Genomic DNA, 19898 nt, shown 5'->3' on the forward strand with positions numbered 1-19898 from the left:
GCATTTACAAATGAGTTACTGAAGTTTCTAGAAGCTTTAAACTAAAACCAGGTGGAAGTTGGTGATGCTGATGTTGGATAAACAGGTAAATTCTGTTCATTTCATGTTGCCATAGATCACACTGAGATCCTCAGCATTGGAAGACCTACAGAAAGAGTAAATGATCACACTAAGATCCAGCAGAAGATCTTTTCCACATCTGGATTGAAGGAAACAGAGCTTTCTCACCTGTCGTCAGCACCAGTGCGTGTAAATTTAACATTAGCGTACTGAACCTCGTCCTCCCCAGAGGCAGAAGTGATTGCAGCAGAACTTCCAGCATCCCCGAGATCAACAGCACGCTGGCGTACAACTTTAGCATACAGAACTTCATTCTGATTGGCCGAGGCTGAATCAGAAGCAGCGTTGACTCTATTCACCGCTACATTTTCATAAAAATCCTGAGGTGGAGAGCATGAGATCACAGATCAGAATCAGGTTTATTGGCCAAGTGTGTTGACACACACACACACACACACACACACACACACACACACACACACACACACACACACACACAAGGAATTTGGTTCCAGCTGTTAGTGACTCACAAATTACAGACATAAATAACACTATACATTCAGCTTGGACTTTACAAGACAAAACAGACAATGTGAGACAATATAGACAGTATGAGTACGAGACACAGAGAGGTGGCAAACATCTAACTTTATATCACAGCACTGTTAAATTCTGGATTGTGATTGGTCAGAAGGTGTTGATTTATTAATAATAACAACAGATATTTTACTTGTTCTAATGTCAAGGAAGAATTTTTATTTTAAAAGAGAAAAAAGTGATTGATGTTTAATGAATTTCCACAACATGTATGTAACTGCAAATGGACAAAAATGTTTATCATGATGTTTGATAAAGAAATATTGGTAAAAGACAAATAAAACACTTGGGAATGTGCTGTTATTGGAAAATAATCAACTTCAAGCAGGTAACAGTTCCTCTGCCTTATTACATTATGCTGTTGATTATTTTACTGTAAAAGCAGCACATGACATACAAACACAAGTCAACAATTATCTGTACACTTTTTTACCTCTTTTACACTTTGGTCAATTCTTTTATTTTTCCTGCTGATAAACAAAAACAAAAACAATATTGAACAAAATCTGTTCACATTTTTATAACTGTAGTTTTAATTATTTGATAAATGATAAATGATCCTGTATTTTCTCACCTTTTACACAAGATGATGACACCAATGACACAAACACCCACAACCCCAACACCCCCAACACCTGCATAGACACCTACACTCTGATCTACTGTGTGGAAATATAATGTTATAATGAATCAGTGTTAAATATTATACAGTGTAATTCTGATTTATAGATTTATATCATCTCTCTTACTGGTTAAAGTGATGGACACTCCAGCTGATCTCTCAGAGCCGAGTTTATTCTGAACCTCACAGTAGTACAGTCCACTCTGTAGAGCTCTGTAACTCTGTCCTGATCCTACAGGTGATGATCCATTCTCCTTAAACCAGGTGTAGGTCTCCACAGGTGGGTTACTGTCACTGCTGCAGGTCAGAGTCACTGAACTTCCCTCCACTTTCTCACCAGAGGAACTGATAGACACTGAGATGTTCTTTGGAGGATCTAAAATGGTTTGGTAAATCAGAAGTACATCTATAATAGTTTTATCTTGTATTGGCTGTAAGAAAATCTTTAGCTTTAACTTACACAGAACATTCAGAGTTACACTGGTGGAGTTCTGATGCCCGACTTTATTACTGCACATGCACTTGTACTCTCCACTGTCTTCAGAACTGATTTTAGAGATGGTGAAGGTCTTTCCTTTCCCCACTGATGTTGTTCTATTAAACCAGGTGTAGGTCTCCACAGGTGGGTTTGCATCACTGCTGCAGGTCAGAGTCACTGAACTGCCCTCCACAATCTCACCAGAGAGACTGATAGAGACGCTCTTTGGTGGATCTAAAGAGTTCCATGATAAGAGTGAAGAAAGCAGTTTAGTGTCATAATTAATGGTTTTGTTATCTTTCATCAAGGCATTTAACCATTTTAGCACAAACCACTCATCAACTTCAAAATTATTTTGAGGATCTTTTTTTTATTATGATAAATAATTTACACCTTCTCTAAAAACTGTTTACCTTTTATTTTACTGGTTAAAATGGGATTCAGTATAAAGTCTATCATATCAATGTTTCCAAAATGCGTACAACAAAACTAAACATCCACAACTAACCCAAGACATAACAAATCACACAGGTGTAAAATTTCAATCCCATTATAATCTCATTTACATTTTTTTAGGATAAGCATAACATTAAACTACTTTTAAATTCTGATTAGACGGATATTTTGCTCATCGGCCCAAAAACTAGTATACAGAAGCACCAGCATCTCAACCTGCATTTAGACGGATGTTCTGTAACCACTAGTTCAACAGTAAAAGACCTGGGAGTTATTTTAGACAGCATCATATCAACCAAGTTACAAAAACAGCTTCTTTCACCTTAGAAATATTTCTAAGTTAAGAAACATGTTGTCTATATCCGATGCAGAGAAGCTCGTCCATGCGTTCATGACCTCCAAAATAGACTACTGTAATGCATTACTAGGTGGATGTCCTGCGTCATTAATAAACAAGCTTCAGTTAGTTCAGAATGCAGCAGCCAGAGTTCTTACAAGGTCAAGAAAATATGATCACATAACCCCGATCTTATCGTCCCTACATTGGCTTCCTGTTAAGTTTCGAATAGATTACAAACTATTACTTCTCACTTATAAAGCACTAAATGGTTTATCTCCCATGTATCTATCCAGTCTTCTAACACGCTACAATCCATCATGCTCCCTGAGATCTCAAAACTCTGGGCTTCTAGTAGTTCCTAGAATAGCAAAGTCCACTAAAGGTGGTAGAGCGTTTTCACATTTAGCTCCTAAACTCTGGAATAGTCTTCCTGACGGTGTTCGGGGCTCAGACACACTCTCCCAGTTTAAGTGTAGATTAAAAACATATCTTTTTAGCAAAGCCTACACATAACACACATCACATCATAACCTTGTGCTCCAGAACATCTGATCACATGCACATTATCAACTTGTGCTGTTAATATCATGAACAGCAGCTACGCTAATTCCTCTCCACTGCTTCTCATTCTCTCCCCATCCCGAGACACCCTGAGGTTTGGCCAGCTCCCGTCACCTCCCTCCTCATGAAGATTATGGACTTTGAAGAAGTAGATGCCGAACTCACAAACATCCCGAACCATCTAGAGACGTACCAGTGCCAATTGGATCCCACTGCATGTGTGGAGTTTGACATTGGACTTCCTGGAGTGTTTAAAGGCTCTGGCATGGAGAAGCTGATGCTGGATCTGTGATGATCACAAATGTTGAGCTCAGTAGCTCCTTCATTTATACCAAAGACTGTTGAAAGAGCATCACTTATAATCTTATACTCCAGTAATCATGTTAGTTCTCACTCTCCAGTGTTCTGTATTGTTGAAAGATTTATGATCAAACTCTTGATGTCACCCAGATGAGGATGGGTTCCCCTTTTGAGTCTGGTTCCTCTCAAGGTTTCTTCCTCATTACATCTAAGGGAGTTTTCCTTGCCACAGTCGCCACGGCTGCTCATCAGGGATAAATACACACCATTCACCATCACTGTTGATTTCTGTAAAGCTGCTTTGAGACAATGTCTGTTGTGAAAAGCGCTATACAAATAAACTTGACTTGACTTGACGTGTGTCAGGGATCCACCTGCCACGCCCCCTTTGGTGGCTCTCTATGCCTCGCTCTCCCTGGAGCTCCAGGCATAACCACGCACACCTGGAGCTCGTTGTCACTCATGCCTCCGCTCTCTCTGAAGCTCCAGGTTTAACAATGCACACCTGAAGCTTATCATTACTCCACCCCGCTCCTACATAAACCCCTCCCTCACATTCACCCGCCGTTCGTTATTGTATGTGTTGGACTTTACGTGCGGGTGATGATTGTATGTTTCGGTGTTCACACGGGACGCTATTGATCCGTTCCATTCGGACTCCACAATCCCGTCCCGGCTGCGATTCTCATCCCCGCGCTTCTCGGGTCTATTACGCTTCTGCCAAAGCGCACCTCGAACTCTCAACCGAAGGACTGCCGTGTGCGTGTGTGAGTATGTGTATCTCTCTCTTTTAATGATGCAGGTCATTAAAACCCGAGCGAGCTGTACTCCGGCTTCTGCCTTCTGTTTCGCTCGCACCATGACAATGTGCTTCCTTCCATGTGGGGACTTTTCTAAAACACTCAATGTGGCTTAATGCAATAAGACACATAAAAAAAAGCAGATTATGTACAGACAAGCACATGAGTCCAGAATACGAATATAACGTGTTTAATTACACGTTAAGCCTTTTATACTTTAGACCATTAAAGAAAAATCTTAAAGTGGTATAATGAGATAAGAGCATTTTTAAAAGACCAAAACTAAAACATACTGTTTGTACACAATATGATTTATTATTAATGTGTTTACTGAAATTAGTCTTTTAAAATCTCACATCATCTCAAATTATCACATTAAGCCATGTTAAGTTTTTTCATGTTAGGCGTTTTAGAATGTCCCTTCCATGTGATTTCAATTAGATAAATACATTTTCCTTCTCACTGAACTTGTTTTTTACAAAATCATTAATCACACACTCAAAGTTACTGTAATTACTAAATGTAAAGTTTCATCAAGGGTTCAGGTGAAGATGTTCAGTCTCTCCATAGTGTTTTGTTTAATAGATAAAACTTCAGCTGTGCATCAATATGAATCTGTATGCAGAACACGGTGTGTTTAGGAAGAAAGTACGTGTGGTAACAGAGTGTAAATGGAGGGTGGAGTCAGGAGAAGTGAGTGATAAGGATCCCACACCAGTACGTGTATGTTTTAGTTCATGAAAAGTGAAATCACGAGAATGAACATTAAGATTCCAGTTTGCCTTAAGCTCCGTTTCATTATTTTTATTTTGTATTGTTTTACTTTATTAAATACTGAGTTATAAATAATAAAAATAAAACTCACATCTGACACTGAGGTATTGAGCAGGAGATGGGAGATGTTCAGATCCTCTTACAGCACAGTTATAACTGCCTGCATCCTCACTGCTGACCCTCTGCAGGTGGAGTTTGTTGCTCTTGAAGGTGTTTGTGGTTAAATCATGTGTGTTTTTGTACCAGATGAATGTTGGATCAGTCAGACTGCAGGTGGTTTTACAGGTCAGAATGACTGATTCTCCCTCTGTCACTTCTGCAGGAGCGATCAGCTGAAGATCTTATACAATGAGAGAAACATTAAATCTGCATCAGTGAATAATCACCTGCTCATTTACCTCAATCACCCCACCTGTGTGTGTGTGTGTGTGTGTGTGTGTGTGTGTGTGTGTGTGTGTGTGTGTGTGTAGTGATAATTAAATTATGAACCAGAATTAAATGACAACAAAATCAAGTAAATAAATATCTACCGTAATTTCCGGACTATAAAGCACCCCCTTACATAAGCCGCTGAATTTACACAGGCTTTAACGAAAGACACTTTACACACGGTGTAACGGGTGAAATCTTTTATACTGAGCAGAGCGGTATTTTGGGAATCGCATGCAACTGCATTCCTCCGGTATTACTGCATGTGTGTGAGACTGAGGAATATGTCCTTATTATTTTCTGATGCTCATTTCTAAGTTTCTTTGACTAACCCGTAACGCTGTTGCCAAGAAAAATAAAAAAGCACGAGTTTTGGAAACCTGTCTGTGCTTATATGATTTCTGTTGTAACTGGAGTTAGCGAGCTCTCCCTTCACCCAGACTCAACACGCTACAACGGCTTGTATCTAAACAGTAGCAGACCAAGAAAGTCATTGTTCACTGTCTTCCTCCTTCCTTTCACAACTACACTGGTACCTTGACCTACGAAAATGAAGATAAGCAAAGAAGAAAAAGTAAAAATTTTAAAGTTTAGGGATACGTAGTGTACAGGAGTGATAGTAAAAAACGAGTTTTCCCTCCGCCTCCGCTTATCGCCTCTACCCCCCCTCCACACACACACACACACACACACACACACACACACACACACACACACACACACACCCACCGGCGTTTTTGTTAGCTCAAGTCGTCTCATCTCCAAGGAAAATACACTGAATAAAACCTTATTATATCTTTACATTCTCTTTTATTATGTTTTTATACAAGATTTGTTATTTAGAAATGTATTTTCCAATTTATTAACATCAAACTTAAAAACGGTGTAATTTTAGGGTTGGAACGGATTAATGCCATTTTAGGTATTTTTTATATGGAAAACTGATTTGATGTGCGAGCAAATTGAGATACGAGCTCGTCCACGGAACGAATTAAACTCGTAGGTCAGGGTACCACTGTATTTCTCTCCGAAGTTTATCTTTTGTCATCGTCGTGTGCCACCGGTGGAAGTTTTTCTCCCGATGCCGTGCAGCTCAGAACACAGGTGAGGAGCGTTTTTTCGTTTCCGTTCGAAAATTACATTGGTCTAATGTTAAGGGGCTCAGTTTTTTGGCTTGAAGTTTGTGAAACCGGGAAAAACCCAGGAAAAATCCATAAATTGTCTAGAGTTCATGTTCATGTTTTTGCTCTTCTTCTGGGTATTTTTTCATTGTAATCCCCTTAAATACCAATTTCTGACATCATGAATTTGTTATTATAATTATTTTTAATCTCTGATTTGCAGATTCTGTTTTACTGTTTATTTATTACTTTTATTTGTTTTATTTTAACTTTTTACATTTTATTTGATGGTAATTAGAACATTGAGCAGACAATCTTTTGTAAATCACCTGAACTACAAGCAGAAATGTTAAATTTATCAGTTTATTTATTATTTTGTGGTGTTTCATGGAAACAGTAATTCAGTAAGAACATGTTCCAGCTTTAATTCATCTGTTACAAAACTCCTGTAGCTAAAAGGAGATTATGGTCTGAGTGACACATGTAGAGAATAAGATGATTTTATTTACCTGTAACTCTGAGTGTAATTCCAGGAACACCCTGATATTTATCTTTAGTTGTTCTGAATCTGAAGCTGTACATGTTTTCATCTGATTTCTTCACATCACTCAGTCTGAGGGAGAAGTGATTCTGTTTATCTCCTAAATACTCCACTCTGCCTGAGTAACCTGATTCATTACTCAGATCAGTCGGTTCTACATCCTTAACTGGGTTTATAAACCAAAACCTGTTATTCACTGTAAGACCTGTTGGATGTGTGTAAGTGGCCTCCATAACCACTGTAGATCCTTTTACAGCACAGAGATGTAGTTTGCTGTATTTCACACTCCATTGATTCCCAAGAGCTCCTGAAACATGACACATGAAAGAGGTAATTAGAGATCATTATCCTGAGCCCCATAAAACACTGAGTTATTTTACAGCTTCTCTTCTCTCCTCTGGAACTCCGGGGCAGAAAAATACAAACTATTATTTACTACTGGAAGGAAACTGTGCAGGATTTGGACACAGGGGTGTCAAGGGTTCATTAGATCCAACCTTGTGATTCTGAATATATAATATTTAGCTGGTTGAATATTTCATGTCTCTGGTGTGTGTAGCTGTGATTTTTATGTAGATGTGCACTGATGCACGAAAGCCAGATTTTTAATCTTCGAAGACTGCTGAAGCTTCTTTCAGCCTCTGCTGAAGAAACATGAAAAACAAGGAGCAACCTCACAAGTGTTTCCACTTGGTCAAAGAGTTGGTGGACTTCTGGTAACATATTCTGAAGAATGCTTGCATTTTTTGTAAAAAAGGAGTGAAGCTGGGTTTTTTTGCCGCTTTGAGCTCATCGCAACCGAATGTTGGATCGCGTGCGGGACCACGGATGCGACTCGAGCTACAGTACTAGGGCGTGTGATGATGACGTGACAAGTGAGTGACTGATTGCCATGGATACGTGAACGTCATGTATAGACTATCTTGTCTCTTTAAATTTTAAATCACTCTGCATTTATATACATTGCTCCATTAAAACCTCAACAGGTCATGAACACAGACACACTCTCCACTAAAAAAGTGAGGGGGGCAAATTTACTTTTTATAAAAAGTGTGTGGGACATACCCCCAGCATCCCCGTGTAATCTATGCCCCTGTATATATATATATATATATATATATATATATATATATATATATATATATATATATATATATATATATATATATAATATGCTCATGTATGCACTAAACACTGCTGCAAATGGAGCAAGAGGGTGAATTCTGACAAGGACGAAAATGTAGCACTCACCTGAGATCATCATGGGGAAGATCAGAAAAAATTGGGGCACCAATTCGATGGACATCATTACTAGAGGTTCTAAAGAAAAATGTTTTAAATTAAAAATTACTTTAAAAAGTCAATAATAGCCAAAACTATACTTTTTCTTTTAAATATATTTCAGATTTTTGGAAGGAGTCTCCAGTATCAGAGCTTTGTAACAGTCAGAGGTAAAGCTGTAAAATATTCAGGACAGATGAGTTTATACCTATTTTATAACTGACAGAGAAAAAAGTCTCTCTCTCTCTCTCTCTCTCTCTCTCTCTCTCTGTCAATTACACAAAAAGGTGTAAACTCTTCTGTAAGTAATAGCTGGTTTATTTATTTTATTTTGTTTTGTTTAATTTTATTTTATCAAGTGCACAGTTTGTGTTTTTTATTACTTTAATAAATCACACTTCTTAATCACGTTAGTTTGAACACATCACAACAATCCAATACTCACATTTTTTCTATCAATTTTTTTGTAATTATTTATATCGTTTTAAAGATTAAAAGAAAACAAGTCCAGTAGTGTTATTTTATACTCATTGGCCTTCCACACTACATTACTATAGACCCTGAACTTGCCAAAATGGCTTTCCACAATACATCACTGCAGAGCTAAATAATGACACCAGTGGCCTTCCATAATTATTTGTTGCAATTATGTTAATATCTAATCTTGTAACCACATTCAGAGTTTGTAATTTGTTATAAAACAGACACAGTCACAATATCATAATCATAATTTATTAGAATGTTGATTTTATAACTCTGTTTTTCTCAGCACTGAGAGTCGATCAGTAAAATGTTTACAAAGGAAGTAAAGATTGTAAAAATGAATCATTTACACTGAAAAAACAACACTGACCCTTTTTATGTTCAGGAAAAGTAGAGATTAAACTAATGAGTGAATTTAATGACTACAAATATAATAAATAGTTTCTCACCGTGTTCCTCGACCTTCATGTACGACGACCAAACAGAGTAAAGAAAAGCGTGAGAGTTGAAGGAGTCGGTTATTAAGAGACAAGTTGCTGATGAGTCCTTTTTCCTCTTTTCCTGGAATTAGTGGCTGCAACTAGAAAAGTACAGTTTTAAAATGTCGTGTCTGCATTGTGCACATTATTTGTTTATTGTCTCAGTCCAGAAGTGTGAAAAGAAATGAAAAGGTGTTGAAATGAGGCCACTGCATCTTCAACTGCGGAAGTGAAACTCGCAGTGTGGTCATCATCACCCTAAACCACTAAACACACTCAAGAAACAAACACAAGTGTTGAGCATAGAGTCATGACTTTTATAAAAACAATCAGTTTAATGTTTAGATTTGGTTTGATTGTTTGAAGTTTATGAATTCTACACTTCATTGTTTCATAGTTTTTAGCATTTTAAGTTGAAAGTTAAAATGCTGATTATTGGAGGAGCCTGTGGGCCTCTGAAGACAGAAACAGCAGATTTTTGCTCCTCAGGATGGAACACAGTGATTATCATAGCAAAAAGAGGAAAGAAAACACAAAGGAGTCAAGTGAAAGGACAGTTTTATTTAAAGTTGAATAGTTCTGTAGCTTATTACTGAACTGAAGCTTGTCAGTCCTGACTTCCTGAGTTATTCCCCTTGTGTTTTCTGTATTCCCCACCAGATGTCGCCATTGCGTCCCTCTGTCTCTCATTATTTTCCCATTGTTTCCACGTGTCTAATCTCTCCGGTGTATATTAAAGCTTCACATTTCTCTCGGATTTTCAGTCGTTTTTAGTGATTTTGTTCATGTTATGGTCCCTGTTTTTCATGTCTGTTTTTCTCTGTGTTTCCAGCTTTTTCCATTTTTCTCCTGTGTAAGTCTTTGTTTATCGGTTTCTGTTTTGTTTTGCTTTTTCCGGAGGGGATTTTTCACGTTCTTGACATTTTTTAATCCTTTTCTTGTTGTGAAATATATTTTATGCTATTTTCTATTGTCGTGTTTTCTGAACTTTAATCAAAGAATGGATTCTCCAAACTGTAAGAGTCTCTCTTTTTAGATTCACACCTCCCATTGACAGACTGCTAGAACCCCGAACCTGATATTAACATTTAGAGGAAATGTTTTTGTGGAAAGAGAATTGTAGGCAGTAGCACTACACGATATTTCTCAGTGTGTAGTTGCACAAAATAAACAAATAATTACAAAAATAATAGAAAACAAATCACTGGATTAACTTTTGAAATAACATTTTGTGTGTTTTAAATTTAAATGTAATGTAATTTTTATCTGACATGCTATAATTTGATTCGCTGACCAGTGTTAAACACTGATTATGATTTATTACATTTATTTTATGTTTTTGTGGAGACTTTCTCCCTTGAGTTCCCCTGTATTTCCCACCAGATGTCGCCATAGTGTTGTTTTCTCCCTTATTATTTTCCAATTCTTTCTTCTTCTTATCCCTCTTCATCTTCTTCTTCTTTTTTCATCTGTCTCCATACTATTCCGTTCTTCTTTACCTGCCTCTTTCAAAACAACTACCTGCATGTCTTCCCTCACCACATCCATAATCCTTGTCCTTGTCTTTTCTCTTTTCCTCCTTCCGGGTGGCTCCATCCTCAGCATTCTCTTACTGATTTACCCCATGTCCCTCCTCTGCACATGTCTAACTCCTCCTGTTCATACTATTTCTTTAATGGGCAATATGAGGTGATTGTACTTTGTGTGTGTGTACATATTTAAGTAAATACATAAATAACTAATAACAGGTTTGTATAAAATAAAAGGTTTGAAATTAAATTCATTTTAAGTGCTTTTGTTTATTATTAAATAAATAAGGAGGAGAGATCGAAGTGGCGTAATATAAAACATTTGCTTAGGGCCCTCAAATTTCTAGAACCGGCCCTAATTTAGATCCTTTGCAACAACATTTAAAAATTAGCTCAGATGCCTCCCATTTCTCTTGATCAATGCTGAGATGTTTCTACACCTAGATTGGCATCTACCTTTAAAAAAAAAGTTGATTGATTGGACATGATTTGGAAAGACACACACCTCCCTATAGAAGGCCTCCCAACTCATTATAAAAACCAAGCCAAAAACCGATTGACAAACAGTGATGCTGCAATGAGTTGTTTAAGTTCTTATGAGTGGCATGGTGCTTCAAGAGCGGATTTCCTGAAGATGAAGATCCAGCCCACCATTGTGAAGATCAAGCGTGAATCACAGAAGCTGCTCGACAGGTTTTGGAAAGAAGACTTCCAGGAGAAGCAGGGAAGCAGGGAGCGCTGTATTGCTGTGCAAGCGAACTATTTTGAAGGTGATAGTGTGTAAACGTAGATAAAAATCTAAGAATTTCTTGTAAACAGAGCGAGTCTCAAAACCTTTTGATACCACCTCATATAACAGAGTGGAAATTTTAAAGTTGTATTAAGTTGTATTGGCTGTGTGCTTAGGGTTGTTGTCATGTAGGATGGTGAACCTTTGGCCCAGTCTGACGTCCCGAACGCTGTGGAACAGGTTTTTTATTGAGAATATCTCTATAAGCAAAGCATGCTTACAGAGCTATTCTCAGTAAAAAACTGTGCTGCCGTTAATCTAATCTGCCCAGGACCTTTAAAATCAGTTCTGCTGGCCTTTTTACCTTAGAGAATATTAGAATTGGATCATTTCTTAAACCAATCAGATTTCCAATTCTCCTTGCTGGCCCAGAATAGAGTCCGCATTTTTCTGTCCTCTGATTGGTTGGTTAGAGGGGAAACTGTTACAGACAATTTTGAGTGTCAAAACACGTGTGTAGATCTGCACACATTAACACATCTGAATTAGACTTTTTTATGTCTACAGAGGAAGAGAAATTTATTTGGTCACAGACATACTTAAAAATACATTTTCCAGAAAAGCTAGACATGGTCAAGTCAAGGCGAGTTTATTTGTATAGCGCTTTTCACAACAGACATTGTCTTAAAGCAGCTTTACAGAAATCAACAGTGAAGGTGAATGGTGTGTATTTATCCCTGATGAGCAGCCGTGGCGACTGTGGCAAGGAAAAACTCCCTTAGATGTTATGAGGAAGAAACCTTGAGAGAAACCAGACTTAAAAGGGGAACCCATCCTCATTTGGGTGACATCAAGAGTGTGATCATAAATCTGTCAACAATACAGAACACTGGAGAGTGAGAACTAACATGAGCACTGGAGTATAAGATTATAAGTGATGTTCCTTCTGCAGTCTTATACAGTCTATATGGTTATAAAACTAGGAGCTACTGAGCTCAATTTTGTGATCATAACAGATCCAGCATCAGCTTCTCCATGCTAGAGCCTTTAAACACTCCAGGAGGTCCAATGTCAAACCACACATGTAGCGGGATCCAATTGGCACTGGTACGTCTCGAGATGTTTGCGAGTTTGGCATCTACTTCTTAAAAGGTCCATAATCATCATGAGGTGGGACGTGACTGGAGCTGGCCAAACCTCAGGATGCCTCGGGATGAGAAGAGAAAGAGAAGCAGTGGAGAGGAATTGCTTCATGATATTAACAGCACAAGTTGATAATGTGATGTGATCAGATGTTCTGGAGCACAAGGTTATGATGTGATGTGTGTTAAGTGTAGGCTTTGCTAAAAAGATATGTTTTTAATCTGCACTTAAACTGGGAGAGTGTGTCTGAGCCCCGAACACCGTCAGGAAGACTATTCCAGAGTTTAGGAGCTAAATGTGAAAATGATCTACCGCCTTTAGTGGACTTTGCTATTCTAGGAACTACTAGAAGTCGAGAGTTTAGAGATCTCAGGGAGCGTGGCGGATTGTAGCGTGTTAAAAGACTGGATAGATACATGGAGATAAACCATTTAGTGCTTTATAAGTGAGAAGTAATAGTTTGTAATCTATTCGAAACTTAACAGGAAGCCAATGTATGGACGATAAGATCGGGGTTATGTGACCATATTTTCTTGACCTTGTAAGAACTCTGGCTGCTGCATTCTGAACTAACTGAAGCTTGTTTATTAATGACGCAGGACATCCACCTAGTAATGCATTACAGTAGTCTATTTTGGAGGTCATGAACGCATGGACGAGCTTCTCTGCATCGAATATAGACAACATGTTTCTTAACTTAGAAATATTTCTCAGGTGAAAGAAGGCTGTTTTTGTAACTTGATTGATATGATTTTTAAATGGTTTTTAAATGGTTTTTAAATGATTTTTACATGGTGAGGAGGTAACCGACCCTGAAGCTAGCTAGCGTGTCTCAGCCCTGGAAAGGGTTTGTTCACCACTTCCAGACCAGTGAATACGAGCGGTACCACTGGATTACACTCTGGAGGGCGCTGCACATTATGAGTCTGCATGAATAGGTTGTATTTTATTTACATTTTTAATGTTTTTGTCAAGTTATTAGACAAATATTGGTTCTGACCTGCTTTAGATGATGTAGGTGGCAGAGTTGCAGTTGTAGTGTAGAGGTTTGAAGCTTGGTTTAGTAAAATGGTTTTCACCCTCCATATGTGAAATTTCTCTCTCTCTGTGGTACCACACATTGTTATATTGCATTTTTGTATAGTATTGATGTTTTCTGGATAATTTCTAGATAATTAATCACAAACACATCATTAAAAATAATGATTCTGTTCTGTTCTGTGAGGTTCAGCAGAAATCACTCACTAATTATCGTGTTTTATATGTTTTTTTAGAGATAAAATTAAGCAACATGTTTATGAAGCTTTGGCTGGTAAAGTAACTTTACTGTGATTATATATATAAGCTCTTTATTCTGGTCAGAGACACAGTGAGTCAGGAGTCAATTCCAGGAACACTGAGTGTGAATCTGTTTCAATAAACTTGTAACTCATCGAAATATACTAAAACATAATAAAAAGCACAGGATTTTATTTTTTTGATTTTGTTTATAGCAGTTACTAATTTAGATCCATTAGCACAGAAACATTAGCTGCTTTATAAGACAAACCTACAGTTTAGAGAATGTAATACATCATAAAGATCAGTAATATTAGCAGGCTAGCCTGTTGCTAACAAAACACACGCTATTATTATGTAGATAGTTACAGGAATAGCAAGAGGAATTAAATATTTTGGTTGGTAACACTAACTCCACTACATGTTATCACCCTGTCCCTCACTATTTTACTATAACACACACACACACACACACACACACACACACACACACACACACACACACAGTTTTCTTCCTTACTAAATGCATATGCAAAATTTACATTCAGAACTTCAGTCGAGCTTTAATAATTTTCTTCATTTCTAATATTCCCAATAAAAAGTGATCATTGATAAATTTAAACAGCTGACTGAAACAGTTCCAACCTTCTGGCTGCAGAACAAAAATATTTCAAACATGGCTATAAAATAATGAAAGCTGCTTTAACTGGCTGTAAGTTGCTGATGTTTCTGGTGTAAAGAAGTGATTCAGGTTCTCCACTCAGTGAGGAGTTCTCTCTGTTCATCAGCTGTTTCAGGACTCAATTTCTTCATCATGTTTCTGAAAGTGTGTAAGACAAAAAAGACACAGGAACATCAGAAATGTGTGTTGAAGTAGAACTCTCACATCTTCAGATGAAAAGAAGTCATAAAACCAGATATTAAACTAACAATTGTTTTCAGTGGAAAAACAAAAAACACTGCCATAAAGGTTAAATCCCACAAAGCAACTGATGAAGACCAAACGTCCCAAAAGCATCAATAACATCACAGTGTGAAGGTGAGAAGCCTAAAAGAAATGCCAAACTGGAACATCAGAAAAGTCAAAAGCTCCTTTTTTTTACTTGTCGCTGTACATTTACAGCACAGTGAAACTCTTTCTTCGCATATAACAGTGATGTTACGAAGCTGGGATGTATGGTGCAGGGTCAACCATGATACAGCACCCCTGCTCAAGGGCCTTGCTCAGGGGCCCAAGAGTAGCAGTTTTGCGATACAGGGGCTTGAACCCCCGACCAGACTTGGTAAAAGTACACACATCCTTCACTCAGTAGAAGTGCAGATCCTCATGTTTTAAAAGACTCTGATAAAGTTGAAGTTCTGACGACACTTTTTCATTCAATTTAAAAAAAAAAAGTTTGGGCTCTGACATGTTCTTCAGTAAAACATAGTCATTATTACTACCTGTTTATTGTCAGACTGTAACTGAACCTCACATGATATTAATATATTAATACAAATAAATTTTTAATTTTGTTCTCTAATGAATGTATCCAGACTGAAAATCCACCATATAGAACACAAGCAAAGAAAAGATGATGATGATCAGGAATGTGTCTGTTCTTAGTCATGTTTACATCACTGAACTCCGTCTGTCTCATCCACGTTAACCCCAAACTTCTTACTGCCTTCTGCCTGCTCATTGTGAGCTTCATAAACTAGTCTACGTCTGTGTTGTGTGAGAGGAAATGATGCTCCAGTGGATTGAAAAAAGCGACACAATAACAGAAAACAGGTTGATGAGCTGAAAATGGTACAATGAGAAGAGTAAGTATTGATCATGTCACCAAATAGATTAAATCTAAAGTAACAAGTCTGATTGAAAGTAAAATTTTGTCTGAAAAATAAATAGTGAGGTAAAATAGTGATACCAGAAAATCTACTTAAGAACAGTTACCTCATTGCTTCCCAACTCTGCTCCTGAACTTCTGATCACTAACACAAATCTGGAAATCTAAAGTCACCTGAAGAGATTTGACCAGAGTCTATATCACCCACATACTGTAGGTCTCAGTGCAGGATTATTCCCAAGCAGTGTGGGAGACAGAATATTTAAAAAGAAGTTGTATTTTGTTTATAAGTTTTATTAATTTATGTGTCATGTTATGAGGCATGCTGGGTGCGCACGTGCACGAGTAGAGAGAAAGAAAAGGAGGGAGAGTAAGACACCGGCTGAACTAACGAGTACGACCTGTTCATCAATTAGTGTAAGGAAGCTAATTAGGTGTTCAACCCGAACCCTGTGTAGTGATAGTTTCCGTGCAGAGTTGGAAACACATCAGAAAGACGTGGACATCGCCTCTGACGAACGGAGATTTAAGTTGTGCTTTACTGCGCCATGTGCTGAGACTTTGCTAATGGACCGGCGGATAGCTAGCTCAACTAGCAGGGACTACGTGTGGCGAAGGAGTATCCCTTGAAGCATCCAAGCTCTGTCTGTGTTTTACATCGACCCTTTTTTCTGTCTGACGCGTGCACGGTGTGCCAACAAACTTCATACCAGGTACTATTTTCCGTTTGTTGCCCTCGTGGTGAAGTAGCCATTTTGTTTGGTTTCTACGAACCCCAGCTACGTACAGGCCTGCAACTGGTAGACTGAGTAAAGTTTTCATTTACTTTTGCCGGCTTTTATTATTTGTTTTGTGGCCATTTTTTCATAAGTGAATGTTACTGATATTTTTCATTTAAAACCTTTGACCTTGATTTTGAAAGTTATTTACACCTTATTTTATTTGACATCCCATTTTAGTAAACTGTTATTGTTGTTTAAATTGTGTTGTGTGTCTATATTTACAATATAGGATTGCATTTCATTTTCTTGGCACCGGTTGGTTAATACATTTATTTGTAAATAGAACCCATACTCAAAGTAAAGACAAATTGATTAGGTTTAATATTTTCAGATATTCATTAAAAAGAACTCAGGTTAGCCACCCCATTATAGCCAGTAACGCTAGGGGCGCTACACTCATAACATCTAAGGGAGTTTTTTCTTGCCACAGTCGCTCCAGACTTCATCATCAGTGATAAACACACATCATTCACTTTAATTCTTAAATCCTGTAAAGCTGCTTTGAGACATTGTCCATTGTGAAAAGTGCTACAGAAATAAACTTGAACTTGAATGATTTCTATCACCAGGTCAAAGTGAGACACATCTCACATCAACGAGCCAAAAAGATCAATAAATGCAAAAGTAAGGTCCCTATGGTCAGCCTCTTTTATTTCAGGATTACAGGTGAAAAACATGAGTAAAGGGGCTCCTGGCTGATGAAGCCCCCGAGGACACTGTAATGTGTGTGTCAAGTACAAACTTCTCACTTTTGCTGGCATCTAATCAGAAGACGTGTCCACATCAGCAGGACTGGGATGAGAAATCTGTGAATAAAGAGAGAGTCATCACCTTGGTGAATAATTGGGTATAAAACTCCAAAGTACAATTAAAAATCAAACAAAATAAATAATCAGAATACAGATTTAAAGAAATAAAGTTATCATTCTCTTAAACCAAACATTCTTCATAAGATGTTCTACAACTAACAGTATTTTCACGTAACACTTACTGCAAGTGTGTGATAAACATCATCAGATTTCCGGCCTGCAGGGTCGAGAGCTGCATACGTGTCGTCTTTAGCACTCAGCCCAATGTTCTGCAGAGAGGAGGGGTGGAGAACATGAGCAGGTTCTGCTGAAGATCTTTACAGTAAGAGTTTATTATGAACAAAGCAGCCACCTGATGGACAGGTCTGTATTAACTCACCTGATAGTCACCTTCATCTGCCTTTTCTTCTGTCTCCTGCATCTGTTCATAAAAAGTCAAATATTTCACCATCAACAGCGTCTTCAGAGAAAATAATCATGAAATAATCAGCAGTTTTTCTCACCTCAGCCAGAAGGGGGCAGAGAGAAGAGCTCCAAGTGCAAAAATACCAAGTCCAGCAGCCACATTCACAATTACACATTCACCTTATAGTATAAATACACACACACACACACACAAAATATTTTCATGTTTATCCACAAAGTACAAGATGTATAATGGAGCAGTTATCAAATAGGAACATCTAAACATCTCTCACCATTTATAATGATGGCCACTGCAGCTGATCTCTCAGAGCCGAGTTTATTTTGAACCTCACAGTAGTACAGTACATTCTGTAGAGCTCTGTAACTCTGTCCTGATCCTACAGGTGATGTTTCATTCTCCTTAAACCAGGTGTAGGTCTCCACAGGTGGGTTACTGTCACTGCTGCAGGTCAGAGTTACTGAAATTCCCTCCACTTTCTCACCAGAGGAACTGATGAACACGTTCTTTGGAGGATCTAAAATGGGTTGGTAAATGAGAAATGAATCTATAATAGTTTTATCTTGTATTGGCTGTAAGAAATTGAATTGTATTGGCTGTGTGTGCGGGGGGTAGCTCCAGCGGTTAAGGCGCTGGGTTACCGATCGGAAGGTCGGGGGTTCAAGCCCTGGTATCGCCAAGCTTCCACTCTTGGGCCCTTGAGCAAGGCCCTTAACCCTCTATGCTCCAGGGGTGCCGTATCATGGCCGACCCTGCGCTCTGACCCCAGCTTCTAAGCAAGCTGTGATATGCGAAGAACAAATTTCACTGTGCTGTAATGTATATGTGACAAATAAAGGCTATTCTAAAATCTTCAGCTTTAACTTACACAGAACATTCAGAGTTACACTGGTGGAGTTCTGATGCCCGACTTTATTACTGCACATGCACTTGTACTTTTCAGTGTCTTCAGAACTGACTTTAGAAATGGTGAAGGTCTTTCCTTTCCCCACTGATGTTGTTCTATTAAACCAGGTGTAGGTCTCCACAGGTGGGTTTGCATCACTGTTGCAGGTCAGAGTCACTGAACTGCCCTCCACAATCTCACCAGAGAGACTGATGTACACGTTCTTTGGAGGATCTAAAGAGTTCCATGATAAGAGTGTCATACTGTAATTAATGTGTTTTGTTTTTTTTATCATGGCATTTAACCACTTTAGCACTTCACACCACTCATCAACTTCAAAATTATTTTGAGAATCAATAAATAATCCACACCTTGTCTGTAAACACTGTTTGAACTTTTTCTTTTAACTGGTCACAATGGGATTCAGTATAAAGTTATTTATCACATCAATGTTTCCTAAATTTACCATGAAAAATGCTCAATGTGGAAAAAAACAAAACAAACTCAGTAAACACATTAATAAAAAAGCAGACTATGTACAGAGAAGCACATGAGTCTGGAATATGAAAATATCTGAAAATAATATGTTTAATTACACGTTAAGCCTTTTTCTACAAAAGAACATTAAAGAAAAATTTTAACGTGTCTAAAAAGAGCATTTTTAAAAGACCAAAACTCAACCAAACTGTTTTTACACAATATGATTTATTATTAATGTGTTTACTGAGTTTAGTCTTTTAAAATCTCACATCATCTCAAATTATCACATTAAACCATGTTAAGTTTTTTTCATTTTAGGCGTTTTAGAATGTCCCTTCCATGTGATTTCCATTATTTAAATACATTTACCTTCTCACTGAACTTCATTATTAATCACACACTCAAAGTTACTGTAATTACTAAATGTAAAGTTCCATCAAGGGTTCAGGTGAAGATGTTCAGTCTCTCTATAGTGTTTTGTTTAATAGATAAAACTTCAGCTGTGCATCAATATGAATCTGTGCAGAACACGGTGTGTTTAGGAAGAAAGTCCGTATGGTAACAGAGTGTAAATGGAGGGTGGAGTCAGGAGAAGTAAATGATAAGGATCCCACACCAGGACGTGTATGTTTTAGTTCATGAAAAGTGAAATCACGAGAATGAACATTAAGATTCCAGTTTGCCTT

General features: G+C 37.8%; 1 protein-coding gene and 1 long non-coding RNA gene across 2 annotated transcripts in view; both read right to left on the reverse strand.

Annotated features, from left to right (window-relative positions):
- Positions 1 to 19898, reverse strand: part of LOC124378579 — a 161038-nt gene that overhangs the window by 89111 nt on the left and 52029 nt on the right. The window contains 12 exon segments of the mRNA XM_046838309.1: positions 229 to 440; positions 1091 to 1127; positions 1232 to 1319; positions 1407 to 1655; positions 1740 to 2054; positions 5080 to 5328; positions 7048 to 7245; positions 7334 to 7386; positions 17802 to 17843; positions 17926 to 18007; positions 18121 to 18363; positions 18715 to 18966. Of these exon segments, the coding sequence (XP_046694265.1) occupies positions 229 to 440; positions 1091 to 1127; positions 1232 to 1319; positions 1407 to 1655; positions 1740 to 2054; positions 5080 to 5328; positions 7048 to 7245; positions 7334 to 7386; positions 17802 to 17843; positions 17926 to 18007; positions 18121 to 18363; positions 18715 to 18966 (2020 nt within the window).
- LOC124378471 lies at positions 14175 to 16265 on the reverse strand. The gene is made up of 2 exons (XR_006924230.1): positions 15939 to 16265; positions 14175 to 14822 (listed from the first exon to the last, which is right to left on the reverse strand). It is a non-coding gene; the product is annotated as an uncharacterized LOC124378471 (long non-coding RNA).

The sequence above is a fragment of the Silurus meridionalis genome, chromosome 24 (genome assembly GCF_014805685.1).
Source record: "Silurus meridionalis isolate SWU-2019-XX chromosome 24, ASM1480568v1, whole genome shotgun sequence".
NCBI lineage: Eukaryota > Metazoa > Chordata > Actinopteri > Siluriformes > Siluridae > Silurus > Silurus meridionalis.